Source organism: Macaca mulatta, chromosome 16 (assembly GCF_049350105.2).
Source record: "Macaca mulatta isolate MMU2019108-1 chromosome 16, T2T-MMU8v2.0, whole genome shotgun sequence".
In the NCBI taxonomy this organism is placed as follows: Eukaryota; Metazoa; Chordata; class Mammalia; order Primates; family Cercopithecidae; genus Macaca; species Macaca mulatta.
The window spans coordinates 3,029,167-3,040,112 of record NC_133421.1 but is presented as its reverse complement, the minus strand read 5'-3'; the positions used below and the strand labels follow the sequence as shown (position 1 = coordinate 3,040,112).

The following is a 10,946-nucleotide window of genomic DNA, read 5'->3' as shown; positions in this document are numbered from 1 at the left end:
CCCGGGAATGCGGCGGCGCGGCCGGGGATCTGGAAGAAGCGGGCCCGACCCCTCCGCGCGCGGATTCCCCTCATTCCAACCGCGTGACGTGGAGGGGCGGGGCGAACACTGCGGCCGCGAGGCTCCGCCCCTCCCTCTGGCCGCGCCTCCGCAGGCTCCGGCCACGCCCCCGACCCGGGTCCCCCACGCCTAGCCGGGCAGGGAGGGAGCTGAGCTTCCGGCAGGGGCTCTCTGGACCCTTTGCCCCGTCTTCTAAGGCGCTCCCCACCCCTGGGCGGGCTGGAGGCTGGGTCCCCTCCTTGCTCCCTCTAGATTTTTCTTGTTTTGTTTTGTTTGGAGACGGAGTTTCGCTCTGTCGCCCAGGCTGGCATGCAGTGGTGTGATCTCGCTCACTGCAACCTCCGTCTCCCGAGTTCCAGCGATTCTCGTGCCTCAGCCTCCCGAATAGCTGGGATTACAGGCGCCCACCACCACGCTCAGCTAATTTTTGTATTTTTTAGTAGAGACGGGGTTTCGCCAATGTGGCCAGGCTGGTCTCGAACTCCTGAACTCTGATGATCCGCCTGCCTCGGCCTCCCAAAGCGCTGGGATTACAGGCGTGAGCCACCGCGCCTGGCCCTCCCTCTGGATTTTAAACCTGGGGGCACCGCAGCGGGCGCCTCCTCCCGCCCTCCCCCGCCTCTGCCCGAGACGCCCCCATTTCCCCTTCCCCGCTCCCCTGCCCCCACCAGCTGGCGCCCCCGCTTGGGGGTCCCCGGGGCCGCCGCTCCGGCCGGGCTGTTGTTGCAGTAACTAGCATTCCCCGCGAGGATCCAGCCCGCACCTGCCGCAGCCTCGCCCTCTCCCCAGGGAGCGGCGTCCGCGAGCTGGGGGTGGGGCGCTGGGGCTTTGGGTCCCGGCTCTGCCCACCCCCCCAGGGCGAGTCTGTGTCTGCCGTTGCGTTGGTAGGACAGGCAGGTGCCTGTAGACGCGCCTGAGGCTCTCCTCACCGGATCGGAAGCGTGGCCCAGGGCCTGACTCTCAGTAGGCCTCTGCCCGCAAGCAAGTGAGGAATGAGCGTCCGGCGGAGGGAAGGCGGTGGGTGTGGGAAGCGGGGTCTAGAGCGGTCTGGGAGATGCCTTCGCGCTCTATCTCAGGCCACCCAACGGCCCTTCTAGGCCTGTGTTAACCTCATGTTGGGGATGAGGAACAGAAGCCGAAACGTTAAGTGACTAGCTCAGAGTCCCACCGCGAGGAAGCACCAGCTTTTGCTGGCTCTAGACGTCTCCGCCCCTGCCCGCGGTGGGATCTGAGCCAAGGTTTGCCCCAGGCGAGGGAGTGTGGTGCCCGCAGAGCCCAGCGAGGGCGGGGCTGCCAAGGCCGGTTCGGAGTTGGGGGGCGTCCCGGAGATCCGGAGAGACGAGAGAGGTCCCCTTCAAAGCAGGGAGGGAGATGGGCCGAGCGCGGTGGCTCACGCCTGTCATCCCAGCACTTTGGGAGGCCGAGGCGGGTGGATCACCTGAGGTCAGGAGTTCGAGACCAGCCTGGCCAACATGATGAAACCCCGTGTCTACCAAAAATACAAAAATTAGCCGAGTGTGGTGGCGGGTGCCTGTAATCCCAGCTACTCGGGAGGCTGAGGCAGGAGAATCGCTAAACCCGGGAGGCGTAGGTTGCAGTGAGCCGAGATCGCGCCACTGAACTCCAACGTGGGAGCTAGCGCGACTCTGTCTCAAAAAAAAAAAGAAAAAAAAGGAGAGGGAGGAGGCCCGGGCCCAGAGGCGAGTGGGGTGCCTCGGGTGGGGAGAGGCTGTGGGCCCCAAATGCCGTGGGCGGGGATACGCGAATTTCCCAGAGGGGGGAACTGAGCCCTCCAGAGGTGCCGAGGACTCCGCGCGCTCAGCCAGGGCACCCGGTGGCCGTCCCTGTCCCTGGGGCACGCGCTCCGTGCTGACGAGGAAAACCAAGATCTTCCTGGGTTCGAGGCTCCGGCCAGGCCCCGGCGCGTGTGGGTGGACGGCGTCCCGCACGGAGAACGCTCCGCCCGCCAGGCGCGCCGGCCGTATTTGGACATTGGTTCTATTTTTAACTTTCCCGGGACTCGAGTTCGGGGGTTGGGGGAGGGAAATCCCGCTTCCTCTGGGACCCGCAGGCCTCGGTGCCCGCCCAGAACCCGAGCCCGCCGCGGAGTGTCGTCCCAGGCCCGGAAGTGAGTTCCGGGTCGGTGTAGACGCGGCGGCCGCGCGGGTTCCGGGCTCCACCCTGGAACCAACGGCGTCCCTCCTGGAAAACCTGACTCAGGCGGAGCCCGCCCCGCCCGCCCCCGGCCCCGCCCGCGGACCCCCCCCCGACACCCCCACCTCCACCAACCCCACCTGGCGGGGACCCCAGCCCGGCCGCGCGGGAGGCGAGGGAGGCCGGGGAAGCCCCGCGCTTCAGGGGCCCTGGTGGGGGCGGTGCGGGGGGCGGGCCCTCCCTCGCTGACGCCGCCGCCGCCGCCGCCGAGCCCGGGACCCAGAGCGCGGGCAGCAGAGCGGGCGCCAGGCCGGCGGGGCAGGATGCGCTACCGGGCGTCGGTGAGCCGGGGGGCGGCAGGGCAGGGCGGGGCGGAGGGTCCCGGGCGCCCCTCCCCGCCTCGCGGCGTCGCCTCGGCCTCGCCAGGAAGCGGGCGCGGCCCAGGAATTCCGTGTGGAAAAACGTCCCGGGAAGTTGCAGGGGGAGGAGGCCGAGGCGGGGAGGGCCGCGCGGGACGCTCGGACCCGGGGGGCCGGACGAGGAGCTGCCGGGGACGCCTGAGAACTCGGAGACCCCTGACCCGAGGGCGAGGGGGCGGGGACCGCGGCCGGATTTGGCAGCCGCTTGGGCGCGGGATTGGAGCGGGGCGGGGAGGACAAGCCTGGGAGGGGCAGGCCCCCGGCCCGGCCCGGAGTGACGCCCCAGGCCAGGAATCTGGGCCTTTTGTGGTCAGAGGACACCCGGCGGCCCCTTTGGGATCCACCCCCAGTCACCACCACCTTGTTCTTCTCTGACCCTGGATACTCTGGGTGTCCGTTTTCTGGAGCCCTGAGACCCTGTTTGGAGGGGGATCCATCTCAGCCCTGGTTGTGGGGTGAGGGTCTTGCTGAGCCCTCCAGTGGGACCCAGAGGCAGCTGGGCTTTCCATGGTAAACCCCCCATCCCCTGAGGCTTCTCAGGACTCAGTGGAGGAGGCGCCTGGGGAGTTCGGCAGCTGGAGGAAAGGGAGTGGCCCCAGCCATGCGAGGGAGTCCCCCCCTTCTGGAGTGGGTGGCTGAGCCCAGCTGGGGTGGGAGGCCCTCCGGGGGAACCCCTCTGGTGTAGTCTGGGAGTAACCTCTTCCTTGGTGCGAGACGCTCTACCTGTGGAGATGTGGGTGGGTCCCGATGGGAGAGACGGCCCCACTCTGCCTGCAGAATTGACCCTGAGCCATTTGTCCTCCAAAGCACCTGTCACACGTGGCTCAGAGCTAAGGGACCTGAGGTCACCTGGTCTAACTCCTCCTCCTTGAGGAGGAAGCAGCCCAGAGAGAGGAGGGGCTTGGTCCAAGCTCCACAGAGCAGTCTTTCTGCTATTTCAAGGAGTTCCTTCTTGTGACCCGCTCCTTTCTCCACCCAAAACCGGCACCTCCCAGATTCTGCCCTCTGGTCCTGCGTGCGTCCGTGCCCTGTGTACACACCGGGACCCAAGTGCTTCATGTGGTCTCTGTTCTGTGCCCGCAGCCTCGGTGATCCCTGTGCTGCGACACCCAGACCCAGGCCCTCCACACCCGGCTTTCTGCACCCTGCCCACCACACCCAGACCCTCCAAACCCAGGCCCTCCACACCCAGGCCTTCCGCACCCATCAGGCTCATGTCCCATGTCCAGCCCTGAGTCCACAAGCCCCTGCGTTCCCTCTCAGTCCCACAGGCACAGTGGAGGAGAAGTGGCCTTGCCTGGTCCCCCATGACTCTGACCCTCTTCTGTGGCCCATTCTCTGCAGGCCCTGGGCAGTGACGGGGTTCGGGTGACCATGGAGAGTGCGCTGACTGCCCGTGACCGGGTGGGGGTGCAGGATTTCGTGCTGCTGGAGAACTTCACCAGCGAGGCCGCCTTTATCGAGAACCTGCGGCGGCGGTTTCGGGAGAACCTCATCTATGTGAGGCCCTTGTGGGGAGATGGCAGGGGTGCTGGGGTCACAGACACAGGGCAGAGGGGAAGGAGACACCAGGGGTCACCAGGATAAACTTGTTTTTGTTGTTTGAGACGGAGTTTCACTCTTGTTGCCCAGGCTGGAGTGCAGTGGCGCAATCTTGGCTCACTGCAACCTCCTCCTCCCCGGTTCAAGCAATTCTGCCTCAGCCTCCCGAGTAGCTGGGACTACAGGCATGTGCCACCATGCCCGGCTAATTTTGTATTTTTAGTAGAGATGGGGTTTCCCCATATTGGTCAGGCTGGTCTCGAACTCCCAACCTCAGGTGACCCGCCTGCCTCGGCCTCCCAAAGTGCTGGGATTACAGGCGTGAGCCATCGCACCTGGCCCGGGATCAACTTTTGACCCTCTTCCCCCAACCCCAGACCTACATTGGCCCCGTCCTGGTCTCTGTCAACCCCTACCGGGACCTGCAGATCTACAGCCGGCAGCACATGGAGCGTTACCGTGGCGTCAGCTTCTATGAAGTGCCCCCTCATCTGTGAGTGACCCCAGCCCCTCTGGGAGCGACCCCTCTGTCTCCATCTGAAGTGACCCCACCCAACCCTTACTCTAAAATGATCCTGGCCGGGCGCGGTGGCTCAAGCCTGTAATCCCAGCACTTTGGGAGGCCGAGGCGGGTGGATCACGAGGTCAGGAGATCGAGACTATCCTGGCTAACATGGTGAAACCCCGTCTCTACTAAAAATACAAAAAACTAGCCGGGCGTGGTGGCGGGCGCCTGTAGTCTCAGCTACTTGGGAGGCTGAGGCGGGAGAATGGCGTGAACCCGGGAGGCGGAGCTTGCAGTGAGCCGAGATCACATGCCACTGCACTCCAGCCTGGGCGACAGAGCGAGACTCCGTCTCAAAAAAAAATAAATAAAATAAAAATAAAATGATCCTGACCTCCTGCGCCACAGCTGTGAGGAATCCCACAGTTTCTCACCCCCGGGTGACCAGAGATGAGTGTCACAACTCAACTCCATCTGGGTGGGACTCAGTCCATACCCCACCTCACACCCATGACTTGTTCCCCAACTGGGAGTGGCCCCCCAATCTTAGTGACTTCTGAACCCCACCTGCGAAGACCCCCCCAACCCTACCTATGAGTGACTCCAGCCTCCACCTAAGTGACCTCCAGACTCCCACCTGTGAGATCATCTCAGTCTTCCCACTGGCAGTGACGCCCATTCTCAGCTCTGACAGATCTCCCATGGCCCACACCTGCGAGGGACCCCCAGTCCCCATCCTCAATACATCCTCAAGGGTGTATTAGACTTCCACTCACGAGAGGACGCCACCCAGACGTGGGAGCGGGACTCCCTGTGGGGCTCCGCTTGGCCCCCCCCCCCCCGAACTCCCTGACGAGCCTCTGCCCCAGGTTTGCCGTGGCCGACACTGTATACCGAGCACTGCGTACAGAGCGTCGGGACCAGGCAGTGATGATCTCTGGGGAGAGTGGGGCAGGCAAGACTGAGGCCACCAAGAGGCTGCTACAGTTCTATGCAGAGACCTGCCCAGCCCCCGAGCGCGGAGGTGCTGTTCGAGACCGGCTGCTGCAGAGCAACCCAGTGCTGGAGGTGAGGGGCCCAGAGAGGAGGCCAGTGCGGGAGGGGAGGGGCCGGGAGAGAAGGCCAGTGCGGGAGGGGAGGGGCCGGGAGAGGAGGCCAGTGTGGGAGGGGAGGGGCAGCAGTAGCTACATAGCGGGGTGGGGAGGGCAGGAGGAGAGTGCCAGGTGTCTCTCATACCCCCGTCCACTCCTAGGCCTTTGGAAATGCCAAGACCCTCCGAAACGATAACTCCAGCAGGTTCGGGAAGTACATGGATGTGCAGTTTGACTTCAAGGTACCATGGATGTGTGTGTCGAGAGGATTCCCATTCAGTAGGTTAAGCACCTACTAGGTACCAGGGACTATTCCAGGTGCTGGAATTCCAGCAGTAAAACAAAGCAAACAAAACTCCTGCCTTGCAGGGTGATAAACAATAAACAGGGAAATTGAGGCTGTGGCAGAAAATACAACGCAGTAAGGAGTGGGGGGCAGGTGTGGTCGTATTAGGGTAGGCCCCACTGAGACAGTGGCATTTTAAAGTGACAGCTGGGTGGGGTGGCACATGTCCGTTGTCCCAGCTACTCTGGAGGCTGAAGCAGGAGGATCGCTTGAGGCCAGGAGTCCAGGGTTACCCTACGCTGTGATCACACCACTGTACTCCAGCGTGGGCGACGGAGTGAGACCCTGTCTCTAGAAAAAATAAAAAATAATGGCTTGATGGAGACGAAGAAGCAGGCTTTGCAGGTGCCTGTCCAAGCAGCGGGAAGGGCCAGGACAAAAGCCCTGAGATACGAGGGTCCTGGAAGTGTTCCAGGACAGCACGGAGGCCGCAGCGGCCAGAGAAGAGAGCAGGGGCCTGAGAACAGAGAGAGGCCACATGGTGCAGGCCCTTTTGGGTCATTGCAAGAACCTTTGTTTTGTTTTGTTTTGTTTTTTTGAGACGGAGTCTCACTCTGTCGCCCAGGCTGGAGTGCAGTGGCAGGATCTCAGCTCACTGCAAGCTCTGCCTCCCAGATTCACGCCATTTTCCTGCCTCAGCCTCCCGAGTAGCTGGGACTACAGGCGCCCGCCACCACGCCTGGCTAATTTTTTGTATTTTTAGCAGACACGGGGTTTCACCCATCTCGGCCTCCCAAAGTGCTGGGATTACAGGTGTGAGCCACCGCGCCTGGCCTTTTTTTTAAAACTCTGAGTAGAAGGGGAGTCATTGGGCTGGGTGAGGTGGCTCACGCCTGTAATCTTAGCACGTTGGGAGGCTGGGGCAGGTGGATCACGTGAGGTTGGGAGTTCAAGACCAGCCTGGCCAACATGGTGAAACCCCGTCTCTACTGAAAATACAAAAATTAGCCAGGCGTGGTGGCAGGCACCTGTTGTCCCAGCTACTCAGGAGGCTGAGGCAGGAGAAACACTTGAACCTGGGAGTCGGAGGTTGTAGTGAGCTGAGATCTCACCACTGCACTCCAGCCTAGCCCTGGGAGGTTGAGGCTGCAGTGAAAAACTCCAGCCTGAGTGAAAGAGCAAGACCCTGTCTCCAAAAATAAAAAAAAGACTTTGGCTGCTTCACTGGGAGATTGGGAGTAGATGAATAGATGGTGGGGGAACCAGGCTAAGCAGGGAAACCGGTTAGGAGGCTGATGTCATCGTGTAGGTGACAGGTGACGGTGGCTCAGACCAGTGTGGTGCAGTGATTGGATTCTGGATGTTTTAAAAGTTAAGGCAGCAGGATCGGCTGCCTGATTGGATGTAGGGTATGGAAGAAAAACAGGCTTGCAGGACGACTGCCAGGGCCTTGGCTTGAACGAGAAGGATGTACTCACCACTGACCACGATGGGCGGACACTAGCAGGAAGGAGCTCGTTTGAAGAGGGGGAAGGTCCGGTGTTCCGTTTCAGGCCTGCTGAATTTGCGATGCTTGTCAGGCATCCAGGTGGAGCCGCCAGGTGGATGGAGTTGAATCTCCCCATTTCCTAGATGAAGTAACTGAGTCCAGCGTGGGTGGCGTGCCTGAGCCCACACAGCTAGTGGCAGGACTGGAATTGGCGCCCAGGTCTGGCTGCCCAAGACTAGGAGTCAGGGGAGAAGACGGGCAGATGGCTCTGTTCCCACTCCCCCGACCAGGCCTATGCCCTGCCCTGCCCACAGGGTGCCCCCGTGGGTGGCCATATCCTCAGTTACCTCCTGGAAAAGTCACGAGTGGTGCACCAGAATCACGGGGAGCGGAACTTCCACGTCTTCTACCAGCTGCTGGAGGGGGGTGAGGAGGAGACTCTTCGCAGGCTGGGCTTGGAACGGAACCCCCAGAGCTACCTGTACCTGGTGAAGGTGAGTGGCTGGCAGGCAGGGCAGGTGCCACCCAGGGATCTGTGGCCAGGGCTCTAACCCAGCCGTGCTCTTCCTCTAGGGCCAGTGTGCCAAAGTCTCCTCCATCAACGACAAGAGTGACTGGAAGGTGGTCAGGAAGGCTCTGACAGTCATCGATTTCACTGAGGATGAAGTGGAGGTGAGGCCTTTTCCAGGACCCTCCCTTTCCTCCTCTCACACCCCCAAAACTTCCTTCTTTTGTTGTTGGTTTTGTTTTGTTTTGTTTTGTTTTTGAGATAGAGTTTTATTCTTGTTACCCAGACTGGAGTACAGTGGTGCAATTTCAGCTCACTGCAACCTCCGTTTCCCGGGTTCAATCGATTCTCCTGACTCAGGCTCCCAAGTAGCTGGGATTACAGGTGGCCACCACGCCTGGCTAATTTTTTGTATTTTTAGTAGAGACGGGGTTTCTCCATGTTGGTCAGGCTGGTCTCGAACTCCCAACCTCAGGTGATCCACCTGCCTCAGTCTCTGAAAATGCTGGGATCACAGGCATGAACCAACACACCCGGCTCCTTTTTTTTTTTTTTTTTTTTTTTGAGATGGAGTCTCGCTCTTTTGCCTAGGCTGGAGTGCAATGGCGCGATCTGACCTCACTGCAACACCTGCCTCCCAGGTTCAAGTGATTCTCGTGCCTCAACCTCCTGAGTAGCTGGGATTACAGACACCTGCCACCACACCTAGCTAATTTTTGTATCTTTAGCAAAGATGGGGCCTCGCCATGTTGGCCAGGCTGGTCGTGAACTCCTGACCTCAGATGATCTGCCCGCCTCGGCCTCCCAAAGCGCTGGGATTACAGGCGTGAGCCACTGTGCCTGGCCCACCCCCAGAATCACCTTCCACCTTTAACACCCATTCCCACTTCCAGCCCCTTCTCCTCTCAGACACTTCACCACCCACCCCTGCATGGCCATCCGCTACTTGCCCTCTTGGGGCTCTCTGGCCCCTCTCACCCACTCCTGCCCCCGGCCTGCTCCCCAGGACCTGCTGAGCATCGTGGCCAGCGTCCTGCATTTGGGTAACATCCACTTTGCTGCCGACGAGGAGAGCAACGCCCAGGTCACCACCGAGAACCAACTGAAGTATCTGACCAGGGTGAGCAGGGGCGGGCAGAGGGTAAGGGAAGGACAGCGGGGGTGGGGGCTGGGGGTGCGCCCTCACCACATCCTTGCCTGCCCTTGGCAGCTCCTCAGCGTGGAAGGCTCGACGCTGCGAGAAGCCCTGACACACAGGAAGATCATCGCCAAGGGGGAGGAGGTGAGGCCGGGCCTTTACCCTCGGGTGTGGAGGGGCAGGTGTTCCAAAGCAGCCCCTACTCCCATCACTCCCCTTTGCCTGGTCCCCTCAGCAGTGCTGGAGGGATGGAAGGAAGGCTGCTCAGGGAAGCAGAGAGCCAGGCACAGTGGCTCATGCTTGTAACCCCAGCACTTGGGGAGGCTGAGGTAGGGTGGGTCACCTGAGGTCAGGAGTTCGAGACCATCCTGGCCAACATGGTGAAACCCCATCTCTACTAAAATGCAAAAATTAGCCGGGTGTGGTGGTGGGCGCCTGTCATCCCAGCTACTCAGACCTGTCCCTCTACCACCTTCCCACTGGGGCGGCCACCTGTCCTCCCTGAGGTCCCACTACCAGCACCCCTCCCCACACCGCAGGCTCGCTGGAGCTGGGCGTGCAGAGTGGTGACGGCTTCCTGGTCTGCCTGAGCCTGGGGGCAGGTGGGATGCAAGAGCTGTGTGGCATTCATCTCCTTGCCTCACGCTGCGCCCACAGCTCCTGAGCCCGCTGAACCTGGAGCAGGCCGCCTATGCGCGAGACGCTCTCGCCAAGGCTGTGTACAGCCGCACTTTTACCTGGCTCGTGGGGAAGATCAACAGGTCGCTGGCCTCCAAGGTGAGGGCTCACTCCACACTGCTCCCGAGGCAGGAGGGAGGGCCATCAGTGGGGCGGGGGGCTGCGGGGTGGGGCTGGCACACGCAGGGGTCCACGCCTTCGGTTGAATGACTGCCCTAGGATGCGGAGAGCCCCAGCTGGCGGAGTACCACGGTTCTCGGGCTCCTGGATATTTATGGCTTCGAAGTGTTTCAGCATAACAGGTCAGTGCCACGTTTCCCCCGTCTCCTCCCAGGCTCCTGTCCTGCTCCCTCTCTTCTGTCCCCCAGCCTCTCATTCCTGCCCCGTGACTCCCCAGCCAGCCGGGGACTGGCTCTGTGTCTCACCTCCTATGCTCAGGGGCCTCGTCCAGCCTTTCCCCTCTGCTGGTCCTATGTCCCCACTGAGCCACTGTGGACGCTTCTCCTTCCTTACAGCTTTGAGCAGTTCTGCATCAATTACTGCAACGAGAAGCTGCAGCAGCTCTTCATCGAGCTCACGCTCAAGTCGGAGCAGGAGGAGTACGAGGCAGAGGGCATCGCGGTGTGTGCAAGCCTGAGGGCACTCTCTGGGCCATGGGGAGCCTGGGCATCGGGGCCCCTGGGAGAGGGTGCCAGGACCCCACGGTGATGCCTGCCTTCCTTTCTGCCCCTCAGTGGGAGCCCGTCCAGTATTTCAACAACAAGATCATCTGTGATCTGGTGGAGGAGAAGTTTAAGGGCATCATCTCGATTTTGGTGAGTCCTCTGTGCCTCCAAGGCCTCGTGCTGGAGGCTGGGTGGGAGGATGTCCCCGTTCTCCGTTCTCTCCAGGCTGGTCCACAGAGGGCCAGAGTCTGGGGCTGAGTAAAGACAGGGCAGGGCTGTGAATGGCGGATGGAGGGAGGCGCCGCCCCGGTCAGAAGCTCTATGGAGGCTCCCAGTGATCTGCCCCCTCCCCTGTGTCTGAGCCTCCCAGCATGGTGACCCCAATCCTCTATGCTCTCTGGCCCCTCCCCC

General features: G+C 61.6%; 1 protein-coding gene across 6 annotated transcripts in view; it reads left to right on the top strand.

The window, feature by feature from the left end:
* Positions 1-10,946, top strand: part of MYO1C (myosin IC) — a 33,041-nt gene that overhangs the window by 5,241 nt on the left and 16,854 nt on the right. For 3 of the 6 annotated variants that reach the window (XM_028835850.2, XM_077969727.1, XM_077969728.1), the window contains 12 exons: positions 3,978-4,133; positions 4,553-4,668; positions 5,550-5,748; positions 5,933-6,013; positions 7,861-8,040; positions 8,120-8,218; positions 9,061-9,174; positions 9,265-9,336; positions 9,850-9,969; positions 10,090-10,172; positions 10,386-10,491; positions 10,605-10,685. In XM_028835850.2, the coding sequence (XP_028691683.1) occupies positions 3,978-4,133; positions 4,553-4,668; positions 5,550-5,748; positions 5,933-6,013; positions 7,861-8,040; positions 8,120-8,218; positions 9,061-9,174; positions 9,265-9,336; positions 9,850-9,969; positions 10,090-10,172; positions 10,386-10,491; positions 10,605-10,685 (1,407 nt within the window). Of the gene's footprint in view, positions 1-920; positions 1,046-1,854; positions 2,189-2,334; positions 2,556-3,977; positions 4,134-4,552; positions 4,669-5,549; positions 5,749-5,932; positions 6,014-7,860; positions 8,041-8,119; positions 8,219-9,060; positions 9,175-9,264; positions 9,337-9,849; positions 9,970-10,089; positions 10,173-10,385; positions 10,492-10,604; positions 10,686-10,946 lie in introns of those variants that run through there. The other 3 variants (XM_077969726.1, XM_077969725.1, XM_028835851.2) reach the window with 3 other exon arrangements.